Source organism: Nyctibius grandis, chromosome 19 (assembly GCF_013368605.1).
Source record: "Nyctibius grandis isolate bNycGra1 chromosome 19, bNycGra1.pri, whole genome shotgun sequence".
In the NCBI taxonomy this organism is placed as follows: domain Eukaryota; kingdom Metazoa; phylum Chordata; class Aves; order Nyctibiiformes; family Nyctibiidae; genus Nyctibius; species Nyctibius grandis.
The window spans coordinates 1,042,633-1,067,445 of record NC_090676.1 but is presented as its reverse complement, the minus strand read 5'-3'; the positions used below and the strand labels follow the sequence as shown (position 1 = coordinate 1,067,445).

The 24,813-nt window shown below is 48.6% G+C and overlaps 1 protein-coding gene across 2 annotated transcripts; it reads left to right on the top strand.

Annotated features, from left to right (window-relative positions):
• Positions 1 to 1,520: 1,520 nt before the first annotated feature.
• On the top strand, positions 1,521 to 24,519 carry CSNK2A1 (casein kinase 2 alpha 1). Of its 2 annotated transcripts, XR_011049492.1 has the most exons (14): positions 1,521 to 1,625; positions 13,774 to 13,973; positions 15,018 to 15,129; positions 16,109 to 16,210; positions 16,636 to 16,686; positions 17,253 to 17,312; positions 17,989 to 18,072; positions 18,465 to 18,575; positions 19,385 to 19,486; positions 20,355 to 20,455; positions 21,151 to 21,299; positions 22,606 to 22,692; positions 23,189 to 24,063; positions 24,179 to 24,519. XR_011049492.1 is itself a non-coding variant. In XM_068416088.1 (13 exons), the coding sequence occupies exons 2-13, from the start codon at positions 13,873 to 13,875 to the stop codon at positions 23,302 to 23,304; spliced, it is 1,176 nt and encodes a 391-aa protein (XP_068272189.1). In that variant the 5' UTR covers positions 1,521 to 1,625; positions 13,774 to 13,872; the 3' UTR covers positions 23,305 to 24,519. The 2 variants fall into 2 exon arrangements, 1 of the variants encoding a protein (XP_068272189.1); XM_068416088.1 differs by having other exon boundaries at positions 23,189 to 24,519.
• Positions 24,520 to 24,813: the final 294 nt, after the last annotated feature.

Here is a 24,813-nt window from a genome sequence, read left to right as displayed (position 1 = left end):
AGGTGACCGGCGGGCAGCGGCGGGCAGCGGCGGGCAGCGGCACGGGAAGGCCCTCGGCATGCAGCCGCGCGCCAGGAGCCCATTTCCCCACAACAGGGGCCGTTATCAGCGGCGAATACTCGGAGTGGTCCCAGGGGGGACCTCCAGCCCTTCCCCTCCACCTACCCCACCGCTCTCCCGCTCCGGCCCACGTCAATGCCGCCGCGAAGGTGTCGGAACAATCGCCTGACAAAGAGCTATTTTTAGGGGCCGGGGCTCGGAGCGAGGATACGGCCGGGCCGCTGACAATGGGGGGAAGGGGGCTGGGCTTCCCCCGTGAGCACTCGGCAGCAGAAGGATCTGTAAGATTTCCTCGATGACCCAGGCCCGTACAATACAAGGAAAGCGCGAGAGGGAGATACCCCCGCCGGGACGAGCTGCTCCTTTACCTAATGGGAGTGACCCGGGGTGAGGGGCTGTGACATTCGGGCCAGCAGCACCTCCCGGGGGGGCAGACTCCCACACCGGGAGGGAAGCGGGGTGAAGCGCGGCCGAGCTCAGCTTTCCGTGAGGCCGTGGCTGGGGGGAGCCGGGCCGGCTCTCGTCTGCGTGTGCCACACGTGCTGAATGGCACGGGGGGCTCCGGGCATGGGGGGCTCCGGAGGGCAAGGGGGTGTGGACACGGCTCAGCACAAACCCCGCTCCCCTCCGGGCTGGCTCACAGCTCCGGGCAGCCTGCAGCGCTTGGCCAGAGCCTGGCCGCAGTGGCAGGGCCACAGCCAGCCCTGCTCTGAGGGCGCCGTGAGCCGGGACACGCTCCTGCCCTGCCCGGGGCTCGGTGTGGTTCCGGGGGGAGCAGCAGAGGGGTCGGGCTGTGCCCCGAAACGTTTCCTCCTCCCCGGGGTCTCCCCCAGCTCGGCCTGCGATAGAGGAGGGGTCTGTGGGTGATCTGCTTTGGCCAGCCCGCGGGGGTAACGCTGATCCCCCGGGCTGCACGGCAGGAAACCGGGGCTAAAACCCCAAAAGGCCGCGAGCGAAGGTCACCGGGCCCGGGAGAGCTCCGGGCTCAGCCCGGCCGCCGCGGGCCCTGCCAGCGCTGCGGGGCCGGGAGCCCCCTCCATCCCCTCGCCGGTGCGTGGCTCCCCGGGGCCCCGCCGCCCTGCAGTGTGCCCAGGGCTCCGGCCGCGGGGCCTGGCGGACCGGGGCAGGGCCGCCCCCCGCCGCGGGCTCTCCGGGACCCCGCGCCTCCGCGGGCCACAGTTGCCCCCTGGCGGCGGGCGCCGCGCACAGCCCCGCGGAAGGGCCCGGCCCCGGGCAGCGGCCGCCGCGCACGGCCAGGCCCCCCCCCGCCGCCCGCCGGGGCACGGCCCGGGGGTGCGGAGCGGGGACACGGCCCGGTCCCCCCCGGCCCCCGCCCGCCCCGCCGCGGACTACAGCCCCCACAACCCCCCGCGCGGCGCTGCGACCTCCTCTGCGCATGCGCGCCCCGCCCCTCCCCGCGGCACGTCGCGCGCCAGCGGGGCGGTGGGGTTTCCGCTTCCGGCGCGCCTCGCTCTGGTCCCTGCGGCTGGCGGCCGAGCCTTGTGCCTCCGCCATATTGTCTGTGTGCGGCCGGCGGGCGGGCGGCGAGCGGGCGGCCGCGGCAGGTACCGGCGGGCCGCGGCGGCTCCCGCGCCGCTCCTGGGGCCCCGCGGCGGGGGTGGGCGGAGGGGGCGGCGAGGGGGAGGCGCCCCAGTGTCTCCTGCGCCCCCCCACCCCGCTGAGGGCATGGTGTGGGCTGAGGGGCCAGGGCCGCCCCTCAGGGGAGCTGGGCCGCGGCGGGGGGCCCGGCCTGGCGACGCTGAGGGGGGAACGGGCGGCGGCGGCGGGGAACGGGCGGGCCCGGCGCGGCGGGGAGGGCAGGGCCCGCCGCCTCCCGCTCGCAGAGAGGGCTCCGTGCCCCCGGGGGGGAGCAGGGCTGGGCGCTGCGGGGGAACCGCCTCGGCTGCCCTCAGCCTGGCCTGGGACCGGCTCTGGGGCCGCCCGCTGCCCCCGGCCACGCAGGAAGGGCAGGGCCCGACGGAGGGGTAGCCTTCCCCTCCCCCCAGCTCTCCGAGTTCGCACGTTTAGGCGGTGTGGGTGTTATTTACTGAAAAGGCTCCGTCTTTGCTTTTCGCCGCCCTGCCCAAAAAAGCAGGGGGATGCGAGGTGTGCGGAGGGGCAAGGAGAGGCCTGGCTCTGCTTGCTCCCACCCCCAGCCGCGCAGGGACTCTGTTCTGGGCCTTTCTGGGTGGAGGGGAGGGTGATTTTCACGGATTTCCACACCAGTCGCTCTCCTGTTCTCAAAGCAGCGGTGGTCATTCTCGCCTCGGCTGTAATTTAGTTAATTGTGCCTTGGGGCAATGGGCTGTGTAGCTGTTGGTAAAATATGCTTTGTAAACGAAAGGGCAGATAAGATTATGAAACCCCATGCGTGTTGTTTGTCAGATTACTTTATTCTTTCTTACTAAGGGCTTTGGGTACGACCAATAAAGTTTGGATTATGAGCACACAGTCATCGGTATATTTTCTGCTGACAGCAGTGGTTGATCTATGCAGAGACTCACGAGGGCATGTCCCTCACTTCTGCAAGCTAAATTTATGGGTCCTGAGCCTGTGTTGTTCAGTGGTGGGGTCCTTCGTGTCCTTGCTGAGCCCTGGTACCTGCGAGAGAGGTCTGCAGTGACGCGGGGCGTGCGCTGTTCAAACCTGCCCCTGGGTTGGGGTCTTGGAGAGCTGCTCCTGCGCTGGCCCTTGATGCCAGGCTGTGAAGCTGGGTGCTGTGTGTGTGTCTTTGGAGGTGGCCGTGCTGTGTGCTCCACGTGTGCTCACCTGGCTCGTGCAAGCTCTGTCCTCAGTGTGCTCCGTAAATGGCTGGGGAAGAGCAGCTCGTTGTGCGTCTGAGGGCCAGCGCCCATCGGGGGTGACTGGGGGCACCGTCATTCTTTTGGAGAGGAGCACAGGGAGACAGCAGTGCTTCTGCTGGGGGGCAGGTAGCAGTTTAGTGTGCTCTTGGAACACTCTGTCTTTTCAAAAACTTAATAGTTGCTCCAAATATTCAGGCTCAGAGTTGGTGTTCACCAACAGCCTGGCTGTTGGATGTGACTGCCAGCATGGATTCTGGACGTAGCATGGGTAGGTGCAGAGAAACCACTCGTCCTGTGCGTTGTTCATGTGGGCATGATGTAGAAAAGGGGCAAAGCTTGGGCTAGGAGAGGGGAGACTGATTGGGAAGACTTTAGGCAGGGTTTGGGGAAAATGTGAAGCTTGATCAGCTCCTTAAATTAGTCCTAAAACTAGGACTAGGTTAATGTTCCAGTTCTTGTAGCACAACGCCGTGCCTGGGTAAAAGGTGCCAACAGTGGTACGTCCTCTGCAGAGACGCACACTGTAACTGGAAAAAGAAAACTGGGATAGGATGGGGCTCCCGCTGGCAGGAGAGGGTCCGCTCCTGTGCATCATGATGGTGCTCTGGATCGCTGGGGTTTGGAAGTGACCTTCCCTTGCATCTTGGCAAGGGAGAGAGATTTCCTTTCTCTGGTACCTGGTAATATAATTTCTGTTATTTATGCATTGGCAGTGAAACCTTCTGGTGCCCAGTGTGGGCGGTAGCAGAGAGTTCAGCGAACATGTCCTGCAGCTCAGACTGGTGAGCTTGCTGCGTTGGGTGCTGCCCACGAGGAATTGAAACGGGGCTGAGGAAGGTAACATCGTCTCAGCCTTGGCTCTGTAGCAAAGGAGGGGAAGTTAATGTAGCTGGGTGAGGTGCTGTGGTGGGGATGATGCAGAATTGGAAAATGTGGTGAGAGAATGGGATGCTGGAGGAGAAAGCAGAGACTTCCAAGTGGGAGATTCAGAACAGGTTCTCTGGGGTTGGCAGGACACGTGAATTCATGGATTGGGGAGAAATAGGTGCTGCTGGGAATATGGCTCTTTGGAAGAGGGGTGGTGAGATTGGCAGTGGGTTCTAGCAAATGTGGAGGAAATTGGGTCATGGATTGTTTCACGAAATTGGGTGGAGTTGAGTTTTGTGCAGGGGCAATTAATGGTACTCGCTTACTTGAAAAAATGTGAGAATGAAGATGCAGAGCTGTGAGTGGGGGTTACTGGGGAAGGACTTGGTAAACTACTGTTTCCTGAAGGTGAGACACGGGAAGAGTTTAATTATTTGAGATCTGGGGCGTTTTCAAGTACTGCAGGTTGGGTAAATAGGCATGAGATGGGTTTGTGGGAGGAATCTTGGGAAGACAGGATATCAAAAGGTGGTTGTGGGTTTGTGGAGCTGTAGAGAAAGAAACTGTGTTTCTGGTGGGATAAAAGGGATGGGGACCCAAGTTTTCCCAGTTTTATTAAATGGTGGGTGTCCTCCTACCTTCCACTTGAATTCTTGTTCTGCCTTTTCTCCTTACAGAACTAATTTTCTCTTTTTGTCTTTCCTCACGTCCTCTGAGGAATAAGGGGAAGGAAGACAGGAGAGGCAACTGGGTGACATTGTGGTGGTGTGATTAATTTCATGTCACATTTCTGAAGAGGCAGGGATTTATTTCTGGGTTACCAGCCCTGTCACCTCTGCTATTCCTCCATTATTGAATTGCTTACATTAAGGTATCTGTTCTATAAACTGTCTGGGTGAGGTTGATGCCATTTTAATTGTCCCTGAGGGTCTTGAGAGAATAAACCCCACAGATTTTAAGATGAGGAAGGACTGCCGTGACTCAGTCTGGCTACAACTGTTACCTGGTTTTACTTGTGAGACAACTCTTGGATAATTTTTCTGAGCTTGGATATCTCCTTCCAGGGGCTTCCAAGAGCTGACTTTCCTGGAATTTACAGAACCTAACTGGAGAGAAGGAGTCCTTTGGACCTAGAAAAACTGCTTTGAAGAGGAGACTGCAGCTTTCTGAGCTGGCGTTAGTGCTGCTGCTGAAAGCAGAGTGTTTTTACAAGCTGGTTTTTGGACCCTGTTTGCCATCCAGGTGCCAAACGTATGTGTTGGTATGAAAGGCTGATAAGAAGTGGGATTGTTAATGTGGTCATAGGATCAGTGGTTCAGGGATATCTTCTGTAGCTCAGGTGTCAGCAGTAGAGGAGCAGCAAAGCGAGCCTGACAGGAGCCTTGCTGCTCTTTGTTCAGACTGTTCTGAACAGTTTTATTGAAACAAATGATTTTATTATCCATGTCATGCTGCTGCTTTGGGAAGCTGAAGAGCAGAAGGAAGACTTGGAGTTCTTGGGGACTCAAGACAATATCACCACAGACTCCTGTTTGGAAGGTTGTGATTTCAATAATTTTAATTTTCCACTGGGTTTATTTCTGAGAGGTAGATTTTGTCCTTCCTGTGACCAGTTTCTAATCTTTAAGAAATATTCCTGTTTGCAGGGAGGCACTTTCTACAGCAGGCTGTCCAGCTGCTTCATCTGATACCTGGATTGTGTTATGGCAATTTGCTTGAAGTGAATGGTGAATAAAATATGTAATGGATGGAAGTGGAGAATAATTTTGGGCCAAGGTGGAATCTGGCTGCAGATTGCCAGTTGTGTCTTCAGGTTGTTATCAGCAGTCCTAGAAAAACGAAGTTTTTCTGTCCGTTTTTGCAGAGAAGTAGGCCTATGCCCTCACACCTTCTGCAACAGCCACAGGGTAAAGTAGTCTTTTTTTAATTAAGCTAAGTGTAGGGAGAGTCCAGCATGATCTGCAGTGGTAAGGCAGAATTACGTGCCAGAACTTGCTTTCACTGGGTGGGAGAGGTCTCTCTGATACGAAGAGGAGCCCTCCCTGCGTGTTCACGGAGGTGAAATGGTGCCTCTCCCGTGCCAGAGCCCTCGGAGGAGGCAGTTTCTCGGCACATCTTTGTGTGTGCATTGTCAGTAAATCTTTATTTTTCATGTTCTGAGGATGGATGAGTGTGGACACGCACAACAAATGAATTCCCAGAGTGGAAAAACAAGAGCTCCTGCAATGTTCCTTCTCTTACAAGTTTTGTCACAGATTTCTCTGTCACCAGCGTGCTGTTAAATTCCAGCCTTGCCTCTGCAGATTAAGCAGCACTTTCAGTTGTACTCCAGAAGGAAAAGGAGGGCTTTTAGCTCCCTGAGGAAGTTGTGCAGCATCCAGATCCGTGTCAACTCAGTTTACAAATTAAAAGTTACCAGTTTGGGTATTTTAGAACACGTGGCATCCAGGTGTATGTCAAGTATGTCCAACATGCTGTGGAGATGGACAAACTTGTCCTTGTATGTGGCCGACAGTGGTGTGGGGTTTTTGGCACGGCAAGGGTGGGTTTAGCATTCGTGTCCCTGCTGGGTTACGCTCAGTGATGGGTGCTGTGATCACCGGGCTTCAGGTCACCTCCAAAACTGGTGTGAAATATTAAAATCTTAGTCAATGCATTGACACCACCTGCGATGTCCAGGAGAGCTGGCTGTAGCTGCACAAACCCAGCGCTCGGTGTGTTGTGTCAGGGTACCCAGTGGGTGATAGATACTGATTTCCGAGTTTAACAGCTCTTTTTTTCCATTTGATTTTCAGAGTGGTTGTAGCTAGGTTTGTCTTGTGTTGGTAATGATGAATTTTTAGAGAATTATGTTAGAACTTTCTGGCAGGGGCTTGCACTGGGTGTCTTGCTGAGCCTTCTGGATGCCAGCTGAACTGTGAAGATGGTTTGCAGTGCGCTGCCTGCTGGATGGGAACAGCTGATCACGGGGATTTCCTGAAGAAATAGTTACATGCAGTGTACCCTGGTTTATCCTTTGGCTCTTGTAACTGTTCCTGCCTCTTGGAATTGCACGATCAGATCAATTAAAAGCGTGTAACTTCTACAGATGGTAGCACAGTTTAGTTGTGTGAGTTCTGGCTAAGTCATGCTCTGTACATGAACCATAGGAGTCAAGTCAGCTGAACGATTGGCCTGTCAGGGAGAGATGCTGCTTTTTGGGAAGAAGTGGGAAGAGAAGAGCTTTCCAAGTTGACTGTTCTGTGTCAGATCCTTTAGGAGCTGGAGTGAGGAGTGTTCCCGTCGCTGGCAGCCTCCTGCTGCAGGAGAAGATCCCAACTGTTCTGCCCCAGGTACACGTGCTGCTGCCAACACTGAAGTTTTGCAGAGGATAGTTTTCCAGCTAGGCTGAGATGCTGGAGACCCAGAGAGGGTCTCTGTAAGCTCTGCTAAAATTTAGCTGCTACTGGTCTGAACAAAAATGAAGACTAACCATGACTGGACAAGAGGACACAGCCTCAAGCTTCGCCAGGGGAGGGTCAGGTTGGACATTAGGAAGCATTTCTTCTCAGCAAGGGTCATTAGCCATTGGAAGGGGCTGCCCAGGGAGGTGGTGGAGTCACCATCTCTGGAGGGGTTTAAGAAAAGACTGGACATGGCACTTAGTGCCATGGTCTAGTTGCCATGGTGGTGTCAGGGCAATGGTTGGACTCGATGATCCCAGAGGGCTCTTCCAACCTGACTGATTCTGTGACTGAACTCCTGCCAGGACAGCATGTGGGCACCAGTGATACTGCCAGGGCAACCTGGAGAGCGTCAGACGTGACAGATGCTGCTTTCTGCGTTTGTGAAGTGGGAGAGTTAAGTTTTCCCCGAGACTCTGGAGGTTATAAAATATGGAGTTACAGTAAAACCGTTCCATGGTCAGTCCTGTGACTTCTGTATAGAGTGTGATGATCCTCACAAGGGATGACTCCTTCATTGGCAGGAACCACGAGGAATTCAGGGGAGGAAGCAGTGAAGCTGATGAAGGAAGAACCACTCTCAATTTTAGGACATTGCTAGTACAGAATTACTCCAAGATGTTTCTTCCAGCTTAACTAAACCTATCAACCGTTTTCCCTACTGACTGGTCAGGCCTTATTTTGAATTAAATCACAACTGTTCCTGTTTCTTTTTTAAGAGAATGTTTGAGGTCGTTATATGGTTTATTTCTCCACAACTGAACACAACCAGCTCTTTAAAAGAAATCTGGAAAATAATTTTGGTGGAAAAATGGAAGTTAGAGCAGACTGTGCTGTTCCAAAAAAATACCAAGAGAAAAGTTTGATTTCAAACCTAAGCTTTTTTTTTTAAACTGGATTAGATTTTCAAATCTGCTTTTCAGTTGATGATGTCCCTTTAGTAGGTAAATGGTCTTCCAGAAAGGATATAAAATGTCAGTTTTGTTAATCCTGGCTTGTTTCTATTTCAGCTATAAAATCATAGAAAAATACAGGTTACAAGGGACTTGTGGAGGTCATCTGTTCCACACTTGTATTGCTGCAGTTCCAGCATCATGAAAATACGCAAATCAGATTTTAGTGGTGAGACAGAACATATTTGTTATAAAGTTGGTTACTATTATTTCTTCCTTTACAGGTGAGGTGGGGTTTGATTCCTGTAGGCTGCTAGCAGGCTGGACTGGAGTATTTAAGCACATCTTGATCTTTTAATTTCAGTGATGTCTGTCCAGTACTAGATGTTCTCCAAACGCTGAAGAAGTGTGTGCTCCTCCCTGGGAGGCTCACAGGCAAGGGATAAACGGGCTGTGTGAGGGGAATCATAACCAATTCCGTCTGATAATTGCGGTGCTTCCTCTCACTAATAAAGCACATTACACGCTCATGATTTCAGAGGCTGCGTTTGGGCATTTGCTATGGAAGGTGATGTCTCACTTGCAGTTGTGGGTAAAAGAAAGGAATAACCTTTTGATTCCAGACTACTTGCTGTAATTCTGCTCTTCTCAGCTGACAGAGGGCTTTGCTTTTCTCCAAGTGAACCGGCTGCTGTCTGCCTCAGCCTGTTTACAGCCTGAGTCTGTCACAGTCGCAGCTGGTAATGAGCTTACAAGGGGAAAGTAGAAGTGAGGGGAAAGTCTCTAGACCTGTTTGAGCGACCTGTGCATCTCGCTTCCTCCTTGAGATTGTCTGGGGTGGCCCCTCTGGAACTGATAAAGTGATGGAAACATTTTCTTGGCTCTCTGAGTTTGGCTTGGGGCATTTTGGGGCCTGTCTTACTCCTTTGGGACGGCTCTCCGCTAACTGAATCTTGAGTTTGGGTGGGTCATTGGTAATGATGATGTTTGTGGTGTTCACCAAGTTCACTCTGCTCTGCCTGGGTGAACTTGGGACTACCCAGCAATGTACTGCCCACCCCAAGGGCAGGTTGTGCTGTTAGCAGCAATCCACAGGGAGCCAGTGTCAAGTGGTGCTCCTGTTCTTGGGTGCATTATTTATACTCCAAACTTTATCCACAAAGGTCATTGCTTGGACAGCACTTGCAGGTTCCTCGGGACACCAGTCTGCTGGGAAGCTCTTGGCTTCCAGCTTGCTGGGAGTCTGTACGTGCACTGTGTCATACTGGTGCAACTTCTTTGGTTCAAGGTTCTGAGTAACTGTGTGCTTGAGGAAGGCTCCCTGCCAAAAACATTTCCATTTAAAAGGAGGGAAAAAAAAAATATTCCAGCATCTCAGTTTTTCTTGACTTAAAAAAAAGGTGAATTTTACTAGAGGCTGAGTAGGTGTGTTTCTCAGAAACTAATTTGCATAGATTTCTTAATTGTGTTTTGTTGCTACTTGCTGTAAGTGGATACATCTGGAAGGACAAAGGGTGTAGGAAATTCCTGTGCTATTGGGGTATAGGTGCTGTAAGTAGGGATACTTCACAAGAAATCAGGTCCTCCCTGGCAGCAGGGGTTGCCGTTGGGATTAGGGTGCGTTGTAAGGATGATAAAATCCCTTTTTAAAAAGGAGAGGGTTTGTAACAGTGGTTTAAATTAAAATGTTTTAAAAATCAAATTCAAAGTAAACATTGAGAGGCTTTTTTCTTCTCTGTCCTTGCACTGGCCAGCCTCAGCGTTGAGCAGCGTGTCAGACGGTGACTGGGAGCTTTGTCTTCCTCCCTCTGTGACCTCTGGTATGTTGCCGAAAAGCGCGTGGTTATGTTTCCTAGTTAAACACTTGTCTACCAGAGAAATTAAAATTTTCAGAGGTGTATTGTGTTTTTTGGAGATGCTCAGGACTACACTGGACATAGCAAACTGATCTAATTAGATCTACTTTGACTAGATTACTTTTAGCAGCCTCTCCCGACATAAATTATTCTATAATTCTGTCATTAATGCAGGAATTAATAAATGACATGTTCTGTTTGGATTCTGCAGAAACAGAATTCCTTTATAACAAGCTCAGGACATTCATCTAGGTGTAATCCCTGCCCATACTGTAGGTTTTCTACCTTAAAACTGCAAGCTGAACTGACCACAGCTGTCTCCATCCTTTGTACCTATTTGTGTCGGTCCCTTCTGCCAAAGAGCTTGGGTCCGCTGCGAAATTATCCCTTTGTAGGGGCAGTGAAAGCAAAATATATACAAATTCCTCAGCACTTTTGAGCAGAGAGTGAGAAGCTTTTAGGCAGGGTAAGTTTGTATATGTATGTAACTTTGCTTTAAAACCAAATTATCTGTGCAGACTCTCTCCTCTTCCTGTATAGAGAACAGCAGACAATAATCCCTACCTTCATAAATAGGCATTGTGTGCCATTCTTAGAAGCTACAGTCAATTATTTCCTGAAAAAAGCCCTTTTCTGAGCAGGCTGTTACAGCATACGGCTTGTGCTAGGCTAGAGCTACGTGACAGAAAACATCCCCTGTGAAATTTGATCTATCTTTAGATAATGGGATTGATTTTCCTTTTTTTTTATTATTTTTTTCCATGCTGAAACTGATCTTGCGAAGCTGGGTGAGGTGGGGCAGTCACCTGTTCTTTATTGATACCAACTTGTGCTTAAAAATTAAAATTGCTAAGTCATCTTAGACATCTATAGGTTCAGTTAATTCCTACACAAGGAGTATTGGGCAGAGGAAATTAGCTGGTGTGTCTCCTGCCAGAAGCACATGGACTGAGGAGAAACAAAAACACAGTGATTAAACTTTTAAATCTAATTAATTTCACTGTACTAAAAGTGTTCTGGTGAACGTGCACGCTCTGTTAATGCCTGAGTACGTTTTTGGAATATACATATAGTTTCTAAGTGTCTGAGTCATGCCACATAAATGGTTTGAGGTCGTAGATGATTGCTGCCTAATCTTCTGAAAGGATATTTTGTTAGAGGACTCACATTTTGTCCAGGAATAGACTTTTTTTTAGTAATACTTGATATTGTTCCGTTAGCTGAACACCTGGCTGAAGTGCCCCGTCCTTCCTTTATTGGGCTGAGGCCTTGGAATAGAGCTGTGTCCCTTTAACCTCGGGGCTGGATTACTGCCACCCCCTCTACCTGGAGCTGCCTTCAACACCCTTGGTGTGTCAGTAGGTCAAAAAATAACCCACGCTGCCAAGGTCAGTGCCACCTGAGGAGGCTTAGTCCACACCAGAAAGAGACCTCGCGTGCGTTTCTGCCTCCGAATGCAGAACCAGCTGCTGGTCAAGTTGTGTGATGTGATGAAGGACAGCAGACCTGTGTCCCCCAGGTCCTCCACCATCTTCACAGCCAGTGGTTCTTGCAGCAGCCTGAGGTACTGCAGACCTCAAATAAACGACAGGACACTGCCAGTAGAGCAGGGGTTTGCTTCTGGAATTTTCTTCTGGTGTGATGCATCCTGCTAGCCTAAGCTAACTGCTCAGAGCAGATTTCTAGGTCTTTCTGATTAATTTCTGATTAATGGGGCTATTACTGCCTCCTGCAGTCTGGCAGTTGCCCGTTTTCTGTGAAGGGATGAGATTGGCGTAGCAAATAAGTCCCTTATATTTGTTTAGGTTATAGCATTGCCTGCTGAGTGAGGGCCTTTCTGTGAGCAGGGCTGGGTAGTCTCCGTGTGCTGCACACCAAACAATGCTCTTTCATGCTCCGACACAGCTTCCTTCCTTGCAAGTTATTTTGAAAGCTGACAAAGAGAGTCTTGTACTTAGACATTTAAAAGCATGTGGGCTTTCACTCATGAAAGATTTGGGAGGTGCAAAGACCCTGCTTTTATTTTAGGTAGGACAATATTGATATAAAACCGTAGTAAGTCACTGTTGTCTTAAATATTCAGAAATTAGAGTATTTGTCTCTGACATACAGTTACTTTCTTTTGAGTTATTTTGACTAGTCTCAGTACTGATAAAACGTAACAGAAGTTTTGCAAAAATCACATTGTGAGGAGGAAGAAGCGGAGGTGCTTACAAATCCTTTGGACAAGCAGAATGCAAAGAAACATCTTTAAACCGTTGCGGCAGAATTTTTCTTCCGTGTTTGGGTAAAGCCTCATAATCCCAACACAGATGCTGCCTTTTGGACAGTCGGATTTAATGTCTTGACTATAGAAAGTTGCGACCCAAACTTGTACCCCAGCCCAGCAGAGCCCTCCTGGCTGCCTTGCTCTGTCGTGAGCTTTTCCGAGCATCCTCAAGCCGTTTGATCCCTGAATGGTTCGTAGTGGCCGGCCTCTGAGATCTTCCCCATGCCCTCTTGTCTCACTGCTGGTTGGGGATGTACTTTTCCTGACAATGGTCTAATTAGTGTGAATGTAGCTTATCACTATAAATGTCCTCCATCTTCTGGTGAATGCTATTGTCTGTGCTAGGACTGAATTGCATCATGCAGCGTGGGGCTGCTTTTTTTCTTAACTAAGCCCAGAGACGAGACCTGGTGGCTGCCTGCTCTGTCAGCCTTGCTCACTTCCAGTGGGCACTGGGTCATATGTAGAAGGCATCTGTCGTGAGATGGTGGGATGAGATGTCTGTGCAGGAGGGCAGGAACAGAGTAGCAACAGCCTGCTTCAGAATATGTGGAAATGGGAAAAATGTGCTGCAGAAATCCCCAGAGTGATGTTCAGACTTCAGCAGTCTTTGGATAGCAGTTTGGTCCTGGTGCTGCTTCCAGGTGAATACATTTACATTTTTATTTTGTGGGGAAAGCAGCATGGGTGATCGTGTGGAAGTGCCCTTAAGCTGTTCTGTACAAGCCTGCGCAGTAATACCTGGGTGGGAGGGTGCTTAAAAAGAACCTGAGAAGATCCATGGTCTGACACAGGGTCTGGATTTCTCTGCCTTCCTCCAGAAAGCTGCTCCTGAGCTGACCAGCACAGAGGGGCTTTGGCTAGGACCTGCATTTTTCAGTGGGTGAAAAGGGCAGAGTAGTCGTGGATCAGTTCAGGGTTTGTTTTTTTTTTCTTTCCACAGGATGAATCAACGTAGCCACACAAACCTTTGTGTGTGAGCACATGAAAGGCTTCGGTCCTTTTAAGAATTGCAAGTAAATCCCAAAGTTCTGACTTAAATTCAAATTGGTGTGTCTAGAAGTTGAAATTCAGCGAGTCCTTCGTTGGGGTGGCACAGGTGGCCCTGTGGATCTGTCAGCTCTGGCTGCAGTATCGTTTATTAGCGCATTGCAAGAGGTGGTAGTTGTGCAGCCTCGAGGGAATGAAGCGTTTTGGTTACGTGGGATGGCACAAGGCTTCTTCCAGGCTGGGGGAGACGTTGCAGCCGATGGCTGTTGCTTTCTCTCTGGAGCTGAAAGGAAGGAGTCTGTCTGCAGGCACAGAGCACGTTGATTTCTTCCTTTTTGGAAAGTTATCTTTGCAACCACAAGTTGGAAACTACGTGCTGAAAGTTGCAAGGTTGGGTCAGGGCTGTTACTTTTGCTACTTGGCCCCATCCTGTGGGAGGGAGAGCAGACAAATTGTTTTGAAGCTCTGACAAATGATCCCAGGCCTGTGGCTGGGCTCCAGCCTCTCCTTGTCAGCAGCTTTTAATGATTAACTTAAATATTTTTATAGTATCTTGAGATTTTAACCTCTGGTTTATTTTTTTCTCTGCAGGTGGAAGAACCTGAGGCCTTTATCCTCTGTCCAGCTTTGCAGTTCGGGTAGCCTCTGATCTCAGACATCTCATCATTTCCACCTGCCAACCTGTCTGATATGTCGGGACCCGTGCCGAGCAGGGCCAGAGTTTACACGGATGTGAATACACACAGACCCCGGGAGTACTGGGACTATGAGTCGCATGTTGTGGAGTGGGGGTGAGTCTCTGGGCTGCTTGTGGGTGTCCCTGGGCTGGTATCAGTCCCTGTAGGATCCTGCATAGCGGTGCACGGGGAGTTCGGGCACCTGTGCCACGTTAGGCTTTTTCACGCTCCTTGGCAGATGTCTAGTGTGAATGGCAAGTGTTCAGATCTCAACTTTTCTTCAGAAAAGTGTTTCTTGTCAAAATTTTAAATCCGCAGCAGTGCAGGACCATTTTTAGCAGCTTCCTTATAGTTTGGTTTGAAGAATTTTTGCCAGGTAGTCAGGAAATGTCCCCTTTCGGAGGGAAGAAAATATTTTTCTGAAACAATCTAAACAGCCCTGGGTGCAGGGCTGAAAAGAAGTGAAAAGACATCTGAAGTGGCTTACATGAGTGAAGAGACTCAGCAGACTGAAATAGGTACGTGCTATTTTGTGACTTGTTGCTCAGCTCCCTGCGAGTGACTGGAAAAGACATGTCTGCTGCTTTTTGAAGGAAGGAGGTGTCTAAACTGAGCTCATGACTAAACCGTCCAAGAATCAGACAGCAGTGATGCCAGCTTGGTAGCTCTGCATTCCTGCTTTTGTATAGCACGTCCCAGGCTAGGTTCTGCCCTCAGCTTTGTTGCAGTTCCTGGGTTCTGAGAGGTACACAGTCTTCTGAGTGTAAGTGGTGGTTTGTGTCTAGTCTGTTTTTAGGCTAGCACTGAAATTTTTGGTCTTACTGGCTTTGTTGATTTTAACAACATTATACAAGGAAAAATGTAGCTTCCAGATATATATAGACCAGTGGAAGGGATAGCTCGAGTTTGCTGATGCTGAAATGCAGAGTTGGGCTTATGTTACCTACTGCAGAAGAAGTAAGTTCTAGGTTGAATCTAACTTGGGTGAGTAGAAGCTCCCTGTTTCTCTCCTAATTCTTAATCATATATCAAGAGATATAAGACACTAGTTAATCCACCTTGTCTGGAAGGTGAGGCAGTGATTTAGTGTTGAGAGGTTTGTAAATTGTGATGGAAATGACTGAGCTCTTTGGAACTTGTAACTTTTTATCTCCACAGAAATCAAGATGACTACCAGCTAGTTCGAAAACTGGGCCGAGGCAAATACAGTGAAGTATTTGAAGCCATCAACATTACAAATAATGAAAAAGTAGTTGTTAAAATTCTCAAGGTGAGCTGGGGATTGGGCAAAAGATAAAATCTGTCTGAAGGTGATCAGGAGGCCGGAAAGTGCAGCATTTGGTCTAAAATGTTCGATATTCTAAACTGAAATCCTTAAAGCGTGGCTTTGGAGTGTCACTCAGTGAAGTGGGCCATCATTTTGAGCCTCCTGATAGAAGCCCTACCCTTGGTTATTAAGTCAAATCTCTGCCTGTAAGGAATTAGCCTCTACCTTAAAGAAGTCCTGATGTGCAACACATTTTTACTTGGAGCTAAGCAACACTTCAGCAGCTGACTAGAAAATTCTCACCTCCGCTAACTGCCAGTGCCATGGCATGCTGTCATGTGCACAGAGGCCTGTGAGCTAACGGGATCATTGGCCTTTAAAGCCACTGATTACATTTAGGGACTGCTAACCTTAAAATGTTCATTTCTGCTCTGCGTGTTCCATTGCGTGTGTAATATCCTTCCAGACTGAGTCAGGGTCTCCTGGACGCTGGTTATTCCACAGCGTTGATTGGTGAAACACCTTCATTTAGTGGCCCTCAGGTAGCTCATGGACTTCTCATAGTTATACATTTACCACATGCCAGTTGAGAAGTTTTGGACTATCAAGTCATGTTCACACATGGCAGCCCTTTCCCAGCCCCACCAACACTGGGGTCTGTGCTTGTTTAGCTCCCTCAATGTCCAAACGTTTCTCACACTCTAAAAAAATGCCATCTTCCTAACCCTCATTCACATGAAACTAATATTTGTAGCTGTCAGGGTTGTATGGTAAGAAAGGAGACTGCAGATGTTTGAGCCCTTACTGGAATGATGCATAGTCAGGTAACAAGAAGATCTGGCTGTTTGAACTTAACTTGCAAAGGCTCTGAGGTATTTTGCTGACTTGCAGTCACCTACCGTGGTCATCCGGCTGTTAGGCTGTCTATTAGCCTCACTTCGCTGGAGTGCTTTGTCTTACACTTTGGGTTTTTATTCTTCAGCCTGTTAAAAAGAAGAAAATCAAGCGTGAAATCAAGATCTTAGAGAACTTGCGAGGCGGTCCCAATATAATCACTCTTGCAGATATAGTAAAAGATCCTGTGGTGAGTATGGGAGGGAGTTAAAGGGTGCACTGGGGTTATAGGTGAAGTTGCTGTGTTTGACTTCAGCTCTGATCTGGCTTCTTGTTTTCCCCTGCTCTTAAATCCTGCTTTTGAATTGCTTAATCAGATCAGCTCTTAATCTGATTAACTTCTTTTAGAGGGCCCTTCCCCCACGGGTCCCTCCAGCCCCTCACTCTGTAAGGGTGAGATACCAGTGAACTGAAACAAGTTAATTCATTCTACAAAGAGCGCTGCCAGCAGCTGCAGCTTTGGCTCTGCTTTCTCTATCTGAGGGGAATCACAAGTATGTCTGAGGCAGAGGGGCTCCGAGCTGTTTTAGAAGTAAAAATGGATTAATTCATTATCCTAAATGAAAACATATTGTCTCAACTTAACGTGGCTGAATGCTTTTCTCTCTGTTCTAGTCTCGGACACCCGCTTTGGTTTTTGAACATGTAAACAACACAGACTTTAAGGTACAGTGTGGGCTGTGAACTTTACTGTTTGCCATTTGAAAGCCACTCATAATGTTTTGCTGGGGAAAGGCAAGTACATAGGGGGCAGGCAAGTTATTGAATCATTTCCTTCCAGCATAGGAACTGTCTTTAAAAGGTAAATACACTTGGGACAGAAGTTTGTAATTAGTCCTTTAGTACCATTTTGCTGCAGAAGTTACAAGATGAGAATCCAGATTCCAAGTGGCATTCTAACCTTCGGAGCAAATTGTTCTGTTACCTTGGGACCATCAGTGCCTGCCTTTTTGAAACACTTTGCTTTTGGGTTCAGCATATAACTATTTATTGGAACCACTTTAAATGTGGACAGCTGTTTCCGTGGCTTTCCATACTTCTGGGAAAAGGGATTTAAATGTTTCTTTGTCCCCTTCCCTCCTGACCTGCCTCAGGAGCAGAATGGCTGTGACTCTTACTGTCCCTTAAACGCATTTGGAGAACCACAGCAGCAGAGAGCAGGTCTGGGTTGGCAGGGATGTGGTATTTCTCTTGGGTGTTGAACACTGATGCGATGTGTTTGTGTCCCACAGCAATTATACCAGACATTAACAGATTATGATATTCGATTCTACATGTATGAGATTTTGAAGGTAAGTTGGTGTTTTGCTGTTTTACCAGTTTATTTCTAGGATTTGCACTCAGTTAATCCTGATGGTTATTGTGTCACTAATGGGGGGGAAGAGAGGAGAAAACCTGTGGAAGGATTGGATAGAAAAATATATATATCGAGTCAGTATCAGTTGTTCAGCTTTGTTTCTGCAACAAATTCTAGTCCTGTTTTTCTGAGGATAGCAGAGCCTTTGGGTACACTGAGATAACTTAAGATCCTAAATCAAAAATACGTGTAGCCTCTGAAAACAGAAAATTGTGAACTGTTACTGGCTGGTTTTGTGCCCTAATGGAATGTGAGTCAAATATAGTTGTCCAGTCTTCTGAAACAAATATTTTCTCCTCAGGAGTCTGGAGAAGGGGAGACTTGTTTGATCAGTAGTGCCTAGTAACCCTGCTCTTAGGGACTCTGAGATTCCATTTTTATGAGGAAGTACATGAGGTGAAGTCACAACACTTCTGTTGCTGGGACCTCCCTTTGAAAGGGGGCCCGAGAGGTGTTTCCTGTGGTCTGTTAGTCTAGTCCAGGATATAATACTGGACAGTAAATTCTTGCCATCTGGTTAAACTTGGTATATGTGGAAATACTTCTGAGTAGGATTGAACTTGAAAGCTTCTTGTGACTCCGGCATCTGTTTCTTTGTATGTCACCTGCAGGCTCTAGATTACTGCCATAGCATGGGAATCATGCACAGAGATGTCAAACCTCACAATGTCATGATTGACCACGAGCACAGAAAGGTAATAACATGGGGCAGGGAGACGTCCTGCTTTTCTCTTGGCAAACTAGGATCCCTTTGGGCTACTCCTAGCAGACATCTTCAAGGGGGGCTGCACTTCCATCCTGTGCAGAAATGTAAAGTGAAATTCTGTGCTTCTCGTAAGTTTTTATGGGTTGCACGTAACCCATATAAATGGGTAACCAATAAATGGGGTTGGTAAGGAGAGGTATTTTATTTAGACTGGTTGATGATATGGGTGTGGGGAGAATGTCTGGCAGATGCTCTGATCAACTTCAGATAAATTGAAAATGGAAGACTTGTAAATGAAGCTTCAAACTAAAGTGTGGTTCAGCCGGTGGTGAGCTGGAGCATCCCTTGAGCCTTTTTTCTTTGTTTTTTTCCCATTTCTAGCTTAGACTAATAGACTGGGGTTTGGCTGAATTCTATCACCCCGGCCAAGAGTACAACGTCAGAGTGGCTTCCAGATATTTCAAAGGACCTGAACTCCTTGTAGATTATCAGGTAAGAATTACCAGGATTTGTCACTGACTTTTATGTGGAAAGTCTGTGCCGTTTCAAGGTAGCAAACCAGAAATTCAGGTATCTAGAGACCTGAAGCTAAAGATAGTCCATTCTGAAATGTATTGCAGGAAGCAGTGGCTATAACGCTGCTGAATTAAAGAAACTAATGAGTAGTCTCAGGCCCTGAGGAAGAGCCACAGAACCATCATCATGGATCTTGGAATACAACTGTTGAATATTTTTTTAGCAAGGCTGCTTTGGCAGTAAGGTACAGGAATGAAACAAAGCCCTTGTGGGAGTAGCTAGAACTGCACGAACTTCTAAATTAAGCTATAAAACCATCCCCATACCTGATGGCAGTTTGCTGAGGGCTGGGAGTAGCAGTGTTACTGGTGACTTGCAGATCGTGCTGGTTCTGAATGAAGGTGCTTCCTCACCTGCCCGAGTACCTCGTGGAGTCCACTCCTTTTGTTGCCTGTGACCCTTCCCTTCTCCACATGTTTCCCAATGATTCATAATGTTGAAGTCTGCAGTGAAAACAGAAAAAGGCACTGGTCTTTAATATCGTTATGGACAAGGGTGGAAATAGGATACCTGCTGTTCTGCTCATTGCTGTATCCCAGTTTGAGTAACTGGAACAGTGAGCTGAACAGCCATCTAGTGATGAGGATGCATGAAGATATTTGGGTCTATTCCCAGCATAACGTGGCCATGTTTGTGTCACTGGAGGGAGGGGGGAGCCTGTTAGTGTTGGGAGTCTGTTCTGCTTTATTCATTTGAAATTGAATTGTCCTTCTGGTTTTGTACAGATGTATGATTACAGTCTGGATATGTGGAGCTTGGGTTGCATGTTGGCTAGTATGATATTCCGAAAGGAGCCATTTTTCCATGGCCATGACAACTATGATCAGGTGAGAGCTGGTCATGTACAATCTCTGTTCTCTTAGCACAGTGAAGGTTTCCCACTGACACTTCTATCGAGGGATCTGAAAAATTTAAGCCTTTCTTTAATGGCTTCTTTGCTCGGTTTGAAGCCACATTTCTTTTCTCAAGTGTGCAAGATTATCTAACCAATTAAATAGAAATAGATTTATGGTGCTTTGTATTTATGAGCTCCTCAGTAGGTATCTGGAAGAAGTTATAATAGTTACATTAAGGCTGGTGTGTTCTGGTATGTGGGTGGACTGTTCCTGAGGTGGTCATGTGGCAAGCCCCTGCCACTAGCCACCCTCCCTCCCCTCTGTGTAGAAACTGTGAATTGGGTACAGTTTTACATAGATTCTGAAATCTTTGTGTTGCCTTTCGGCCAAAATTTTTATACTTAAACCTTTAACATGTGCTCTGCACCTGAACTAATGTGCAGATGTTCAAAACAGTGACTTTCTGTTCTCAGACCTTCGTTGTGGAGCGCTCTGGGGCCACACTTCACCCTTCACGTGCAAGTTACAGACTTTCCACATTTTGCCCAGTTGTTCTTGCCTTCCCAATCTGTTAGTTTGGAATATTTTCTTACTACAAAGACAGTTAGTGTTGCAAGATCTCAAGTTTTAGTGGTGTTAGGGTATGCAGCTGCCTCCTGGCTGCCGTGGGTTACTGAGTATCAAAGGTGAGTTCATGATGCCTGTGATTGTATGTGGCCAGAGAGGTCAGAGCCACGAGGTGACCCTGTGGCTGGTGGTTCAGACCACTCAGACCAGGTTCAAGCCCCCAAGGGAATGTGCTGCTGTGTCTTCACGCTGGCTCCTCACAGTAGTGACTTATTTCTCTGTTTGTTCCCAGCTGGTGAGGATAGCCAAGGTGCTGGGAACAGAAGATCTGTATGACTACATTGACAAATACAACATTGAACTGGATCCACGTTTCAATGACATCTTGGGCAGGTGAGCCACGGTCCAGAGTAGCTCATAAGCTCTTGGTAAACCCAGACAGCTACTGCTCTGTCAACAGACCTTGAAGTAAACAAAAACTTACGCTTGTGGGAGAAATCAGAGCCAAGATTCCTGAGAACTGTCGCTTTGTGCCTTTAATCCCTTTTGCCAGTGCTTCCCGTGGTCCTTGATCTGCAAATGGACTTGAGGAAAGGTTTTTAAATGTCATCTAGGCAATAAATGAACTGCTGGGGCATAAAGCACGAAGGGCAAATACTCTCTCTGGTATTCTGGGGAAGAAAACAAAATGTGTTTTCTCAGAATTACAGTGTAGAAAATCAGTTGCTGGTTAAGATGGCATTTACAGTTTTTTTCCCTCATAGAGTTATTTTGTGTGACCCATACCAAAACTACAAGGAACTGTTGTTGAGGGCATAAGGGAAGAGCAGAAGCTGGGATTTGAGGCCTGTAAATCCATTCTGAACTTGCGTCCTCGTGCTGTCCAGGCTGTGGTGGCTGTGCCGCCGCGTGGAGACACGGCGTACTGCTGCTTGGTGCTTTGGCACGGCTCGGCCCCGCTGCTGCCGCACCAAGCAGCGGCCCCTCTCGGAGGTGGACGCCTGTCACAGCCCTTGCTCTTTAAAAAGGTGAAGTTTGGCGTTGTGTCCTCTGCCTAGCCTGATGTGTGTGTCTTTTTTTTCCTACAGACACTCCCGTAAGCGATGGGAGCGCTTTGTTCACAGTGAGAACCAACACCTGGTGAGTCCAGAAGCTCTGGATTTCTTAGACAAGCTGTTGCGATACGATCACCAGTCACGACTCACAGCGAGGGAAGCCATGGAACACCCCTACTTCTGTAAGTATGGGCTGCTGCCAGCATGTGCTGTCCAGAGAGTTCTGCCTCTGGGAGATCTCCCTTCCAGTATTGTGCAGACAGGAGCTAAGGACGGCGACATAACAAGCCTGGGCTTTGTAAATCATTGCTCTGGAGCTGAGGCTGCTTGTCTCTGTGGTGGATAAAACAGGCCACTGCTTCCTACACCAGCGGAGGAAACAGTGTTGTGTGCCCCTGCCAGGCCAGTGGATCAGCAGCACTGTGTTAAAGGAGCTTTGGTGCTAAGCCCGGGCTAATTTCTGCAGGTGGCTGGGCACAGATTCCTGTGTTTTCACAAAACCAGGTAACTCTGGGTCATTGAGAAACAGTCCCAATTAACTCATTTTGTTGCTAAACATGTACCACAGTGGATGGTATATTCAGGGCTTGGTTTTGCAAGCAAAAATGTAACTTTCACTAGTCGATGTTTCTAAATGCTTGCTGTTTCTCACAAATGTTGATATTTAGGTTTCAGAAACAGCTGGAACAATGCAAAATACAAGTATTTGCTCAGTTATATTCTTATTTTTTTCTTGCTGCTGAATGGGCCTGTATAATGAAGAAACAGTGTAGATCTGTGTTATGCCTGTGGCACACATGGAAGTGAAATGTTTTGCATTAGTAAAGCTGAAAGCTTTTGGTGTGGAAGTTGGACAAACAGCTAAATTAACTCGTGTCCAAGTAGAGAGACAGGTTGCACTGACCTCAGCATGAGGAAGGGCGAAATTAAAAATTCCCTCACATGATGCAGTAGGGTTGGGAGGCAGGAAGGGGCTGTCTGTTCAGATGGGAGCGTTATTTACCTGCAGCTGAAAATAAAGAGTTAACAAGTAAAGTGGGGACAGATGACAGAAGACAACAAGCCCCAGTGACGCTTGTTGCAACCCACAGGCTGCTGTGGGATGTGTTATGGAGACAGGAGATGTGATTGTAATTAGTGATAACCTTTCTGCTTGCTGCACCCATTTTCTGGGTTTGGCTTTATGCAATTGCTTAGCATAGAAGGGAGATGAACTTCACCTTCATTTCCTTCTGCTCTTGCTGTGGAGCAGTCCTGCTGGACTCCAGAGCGCCTCGTTTAGGCGACTTTTCACTGATCACGTTACCTTGGTACCTTCTTGGGTGCTTCCAGCTGGAGCTGGTGGAAACTTCTGTGTTCCAGTAGATGATGGTTGATGCTATTTGGCGTAGCCTGCCAGGACTGGCTGAGCACGGAGGTCACGGGCAGCCAGCGTGCTTCAGCTGCTGCCTGGCGACACGGCACCTGAGGGTAGTGTGCTCTTCCTAGATCCCATCGTGAAAGACCAAGCTCGGATGGGCTCGTCCAACATGCCGGGTGGCAGCACTCCTGTCAGCAGTGCGAGCATGATGTCAGGTCAGTTCTGCTCTCGACTCTTCTTGGCGCGGGGCATTTTCAAGCATTCACATGTGCTGTGTGGATGGGAGGATCCAGGAGGGTGAGTTCTGCAGGTGGGGCATTAGGTATCTCCTGGGACTGATGACGAGGGCAAGGAGGGCCACAAAGGAGTGGGTGGGAGAGCGTGATAAACGAGCCCTCACTGCAACCTGACCTGCTTTTCTGCTCTCATTTTAAAAAGTGCTTTTGTGGTTGGATTTTTTTGGCAGCAGTTTGAAGGACAGTGATCCTGCCCGTCAGTGACATCTGTACACGTACAACTCTGAGCTCACTTCAGAGGCTGCAGAGAACAGTCACAGATCTTTAATCTGGGTTTATTTTGGCAGCTCTGAAAACGTAACAGAGCGGCAGCAAACTGAGCTGCAAAGGTACCGCTGTGGTTGAGGAGCTGAGCTGTCCTGGCGAGCGATGCGCTCCCTTCCCTCTAATTCCTGCTCCCCTGTCTCTCTTCCAGGGATTTCTTCAGTGCCAACACCTTCGCCCCTTGGACCTCTAGCAGGCTCACCTGTCATTTCTGCCACCACCACGCTGGGGATGCCCGTGCCAGCTGCTGCAGGCGCTCAGCAGTAGTGATGGGCTCTGTCTCCTGCTGCCTGAGCTGAGTCAGGTGGGGAAGAGGTTTCCCTCTCCACCTCTCCTCAGGACGCAGCTCGTGCCTGGCAGGGGAAGGGAGGGGATGAACGCTTTGGAGGCACCGTGTCTGAACTGTTGCTTGTGGATTTATAGTAGTTCAGTCATTATATACAACATTATTATAGGCTGATTTTTCTTTTTTTTTTACTTGAACTTTTCGTAACTCAGGGGATTCCCTGAAAATACCTACAGATGGAATATTTCTCGGACAGTTTTTGGTTTGGTTTATTTTTTTCCCCCCCAAAAAAAAGTACTCTTCGTTTAAGAACAAAGATGAATCAACAGCATTTCCAAGCTCTTGCATCCTGCTGGAAATCTCTTCTCTTCATGTTCCCACCATTACTCCTCCACAAGCCTACACCTTGGGGGATTGTGCTGTTCTCCAGGGACTACCAAACCAAGTCTTCATGAGGCAGGGGAGGGGGATTCTTAAAGTACCACTCACTTGAACCCCATCTCCTGCACATGGCTCAGCCCCGGGTACACTGAGGAGACAATTCCAGTATGGAGAGGTGGTGTAAGCTTAAAAGAAGTAAGTGCAGATAATGTCTGAAACCCTAATTGGATTGAATCATGTCTCCTTAGGAGCCAACCAGAATGCCAACTCACCACTTGCATGTAATTTTAGTCTTAAAAGATGAAGTTACTGATCCAATTGGAGTCCTTGCCACCTCCCGAGAAAGGGGCTGCTGTGGGGTAAGCCCTGCTCTCATCAGCCCCTTTCTCATGCAGGGTTCTTCCTGCCCTTGCTTGGCTTGGATCTCTGGAATTAGTTTGTTATTGGTATATTGTTTTTAAATTGTTTATATAGGTTTCAAGCTGGTGGCTACTTAAAGCTGGAAAAATCAGACTGCGCCAAGTCCGATACCACATCTTCACCCACCATCCCCTCCCTCACGTGCCATGTGGTGAGAATACCAGTTACCTCACAGTCTTGTAAATATGCACTGAGAGGAAGGAGCGAGCAGACGTTAACTTAAACTGAAATGGTAGATCAGTAATTGTGGACAAATATTATCATTGACAAAGGAAAAGCACCCTTGTTACAGCCCTGCTACCCCTTGCTGTGTATATATACTTTGTCCTTCATATGTGAAAGATCCAGTGTTGGAATTCTTTGGTGTAAATAAACATTTGGTTTTATTTATCGAGGTTAGATTTAAGTTTCCTGTGTAGAGGCCTCCCAGGGTGGTGGTATGGTTTGACACAGGCGTGGGCGACGGTCCCGGGCGTACCGGGGAGGCCATGGCCCCCTTCACACACCTTTAACCCCGGGCTGTTGAATGCAGAGGGGGTCTAAGGGCGCTTTTTTATGGGATGACATTTTATGGGGGTATTTTAATAAAAACCCTTGAAACAAACTTCCCGGCGCGAGGATCGAACACGTGCTGAGCGGGGCGGGGGGCCCTCTGCGCATGCGCAGCCGCGCCGCGCCCCTTCCGGCCC

What these genes read in the sequence shown, in the direction of transcription:
- CSNK2A1 (XM_068416088.1), top strand. Translation starts at nt 13,873, where the DNA reads ATGTCGGGACCCGTGCCGAGCAGGGCCAGAGTTTACACGGATGTGAAT. An exon ending in TAAACAACACAGACTTTAAG is followed by an intron (nt 16,687 to 17,252) that starts GTACAGTGTGGG and finishes TGTGTCCCACAG; the next exon opens with CAATTATACCAGACATTAAC. An exon ending in AACTCCTTGTAGATTATCAG is followed by an intron (nt 18,576 to 19,384) that starts GTAAGAATTACC and finishes GGTTTTGTACAG; the next exon opens with ATGTATGATTACAGTCTGGA.